At 36.0% G+C, this 1,863-nt stretch overlaps 1 protein-coding gene across 1 annotated transcript in view; it reads left to right on the forward strand.

Annotated features, from left to right (window-relative positions):
* Window positions 1-236: 236 nt before the first annotated feature.
* LOC102595740 (V-type proton ATPase subunit C) overlaps window positions 237-1,863 on the forward strand; it is a 15,677-nt gene continuing 14,050 nt past the window's right edge. The window contains exons 1-4 of the mRNA XM_006363911.2: window positions 237-476; window positions 565-633; window positions 875-1,002; window positions 1,073-1,172. Coding sequence (XP_006363973.1) covers window positions 357-476; window positions 565-633; window positions 875-1,002; window positions 1,073-1,172 — 417 coding nt within the window. The 5' untranslated portion in view covers window positions 237-356. The remainder of the gene's footprint in view (window positions 477-564; window positions 634-874; window positions 1,003-1,072; window positions 1,173-1,863) is intronic.

Consider the following 1,863-nt stretch of genomic DNA (forward strand, 5'->3'; position numbering starts at 1 on the left):
TTCAATTTTGATATCTCAATATGAAATAATTTATAGTAGAGAACTTCACTGAATAGACCTTACAACACAAATTTGAATTAATTGAATTTCGATAGAAATAACAAAAATATAAGATGATATAAAAAAAAAAAGAAGGTAAGTTTAGGTCCCTGTTCAATTGACACCACAGATTCAAACAACAGGGGGTGTTAAGTGTAATTGTGAAACTATGCGAAGGTGCTTCTATTAACGCATATAGACACACAAGTCACAACTACATAAGATCCGGGGGACTAAAAAGTTCAACGACTCGTATTTTTATCTTTCTGCATCTAATCAAAAAAATCAATCACAGCAAGAAGAACAACTGTGGAATAATGGCTTCCAGGTATTGGGTGGTTTCTCTTCCCGTTCAGCAAAATTCGTCTACTACTTCTCTCTGGAGTCGCCTTCAAGAATCCATATCCAGGCATTCATTCGACACTCCTCTTTATAGAGTAAGCTCTACCCCTTCCCCTAACATATTTTACTGAGATCTGTCTGATTTTTTGGATCACCTTCATTTTTTTCTCGTTGAATTTGCAGTTTAACATCCCCAATCTCCGTGTCGGTACATTGGATTCACTTTTAGCTCTCAGCGATGATCTCGTCAAGGTGAGTTTTTTTTTTCTCTCTCTCTACATTTTGATGTGGTCTGTGTTTTAGTTCGAAACATTGTAATGTGTGATCTATAATGAATTGTTATCATTTTCTCGGTTTTAGTAGATACTAGCTGCAATTTTGCAATTGGGGAAGGGGATAGGTAGAATTTGATTATCCATATTTAGGATCGAGAAATTTAGTTAATTAAGGTGGTATTGATGCGAATCTGATGTGGAAAGTTTGGAATTTGCAGTCAAATAGCTTCATTGAAGGGGTCTGCTCCAAGACACGACGTCAGATCGAGGAATTGGAGAGAGTTTCCGGCGTTCTCAGTAGCTCTCTCACTGTAGATGGAGTTCCTGTTGACTCATACCTCACTAGGTAATCACGTAATTTGACTGCTTTCATCATGTGAACTTTTTTCTGACAAGAAATTTCATATTGGTCATAGGTTTGCATGGGATGAGGCAAAGTATCCCACAATGTCACCTCTTAAGGAGATTGTGGATGGAATTCACAGCCAAGTTGCCAAGATTGAGGATGACCTTAAGGTATCTATTCTGTTGTGTTATATGAAACAAGTATTTCTTCAGGAGAAGTATTGGGTGTTAGAATGTGAGAGATCTTATTTGTATAATTTTCAATTTTTGTTGGGTGGTGAAGGGATTTCCAATACAAATCTCACAGAAAATATTCACGATACAAGTAAATAGTATGTATAAGGTGGTGTATGGTGAAGTAAACAAAGAAATAGATCTATTATGTAAAGTAAAGTCTCACAACATGAATTAAGCACATACTGATACTCTAATATTACCAGATTAAAAAAAAGGACATACTGATGCTATAGTAAACAGAGAATGGAGATTTTGAAGGAAAGAAGAGGACCTTAACTGAGTGAGATAGCAAAGATGAAATATCAATCCTTACTTTCACTTTTGACTGTTAAGACTTGTGTTTGCTCTTTGGAGAATTGAATAGGTCCATATCAACACAAATATATTTAACCACTCATTTTAATTTCCAGACGCTAGACAATCTTGTGTTTTTTTCCAAATTCATTATCAACCCTCAAGGCCCGTAACTGGTTAAATCTCAGGAGGCTTTTTAAAAATCATCAATGAAGTGGATATCAATTCTTTATCTGCAAAAGGTGGAGGAACATAATGAACATGTTGAACACTATTGAGTTGGACATATAAATGGAAAAAGAGAAAAGGGGGGGGGGGGGTCTGGGTGGTT

The sequence above is a fragment of the Solanum tuberosum genome, unplaced genomic scaffold (genome assembly GCF_000226075.1).
Source record: "Solanum tuberosum cultivar DM 1-3 516 R44 unplaced genomic scaffold, SolTub_3.0 scf00473, whole genome shotgun sequence".
NCBI classification, from domain to species: Eukaryota; Viridiplantae; Streptophyta; class Magnoliopsida; order Solanales; family Solanaceae; genus Solanum; species Solanum tuberosum.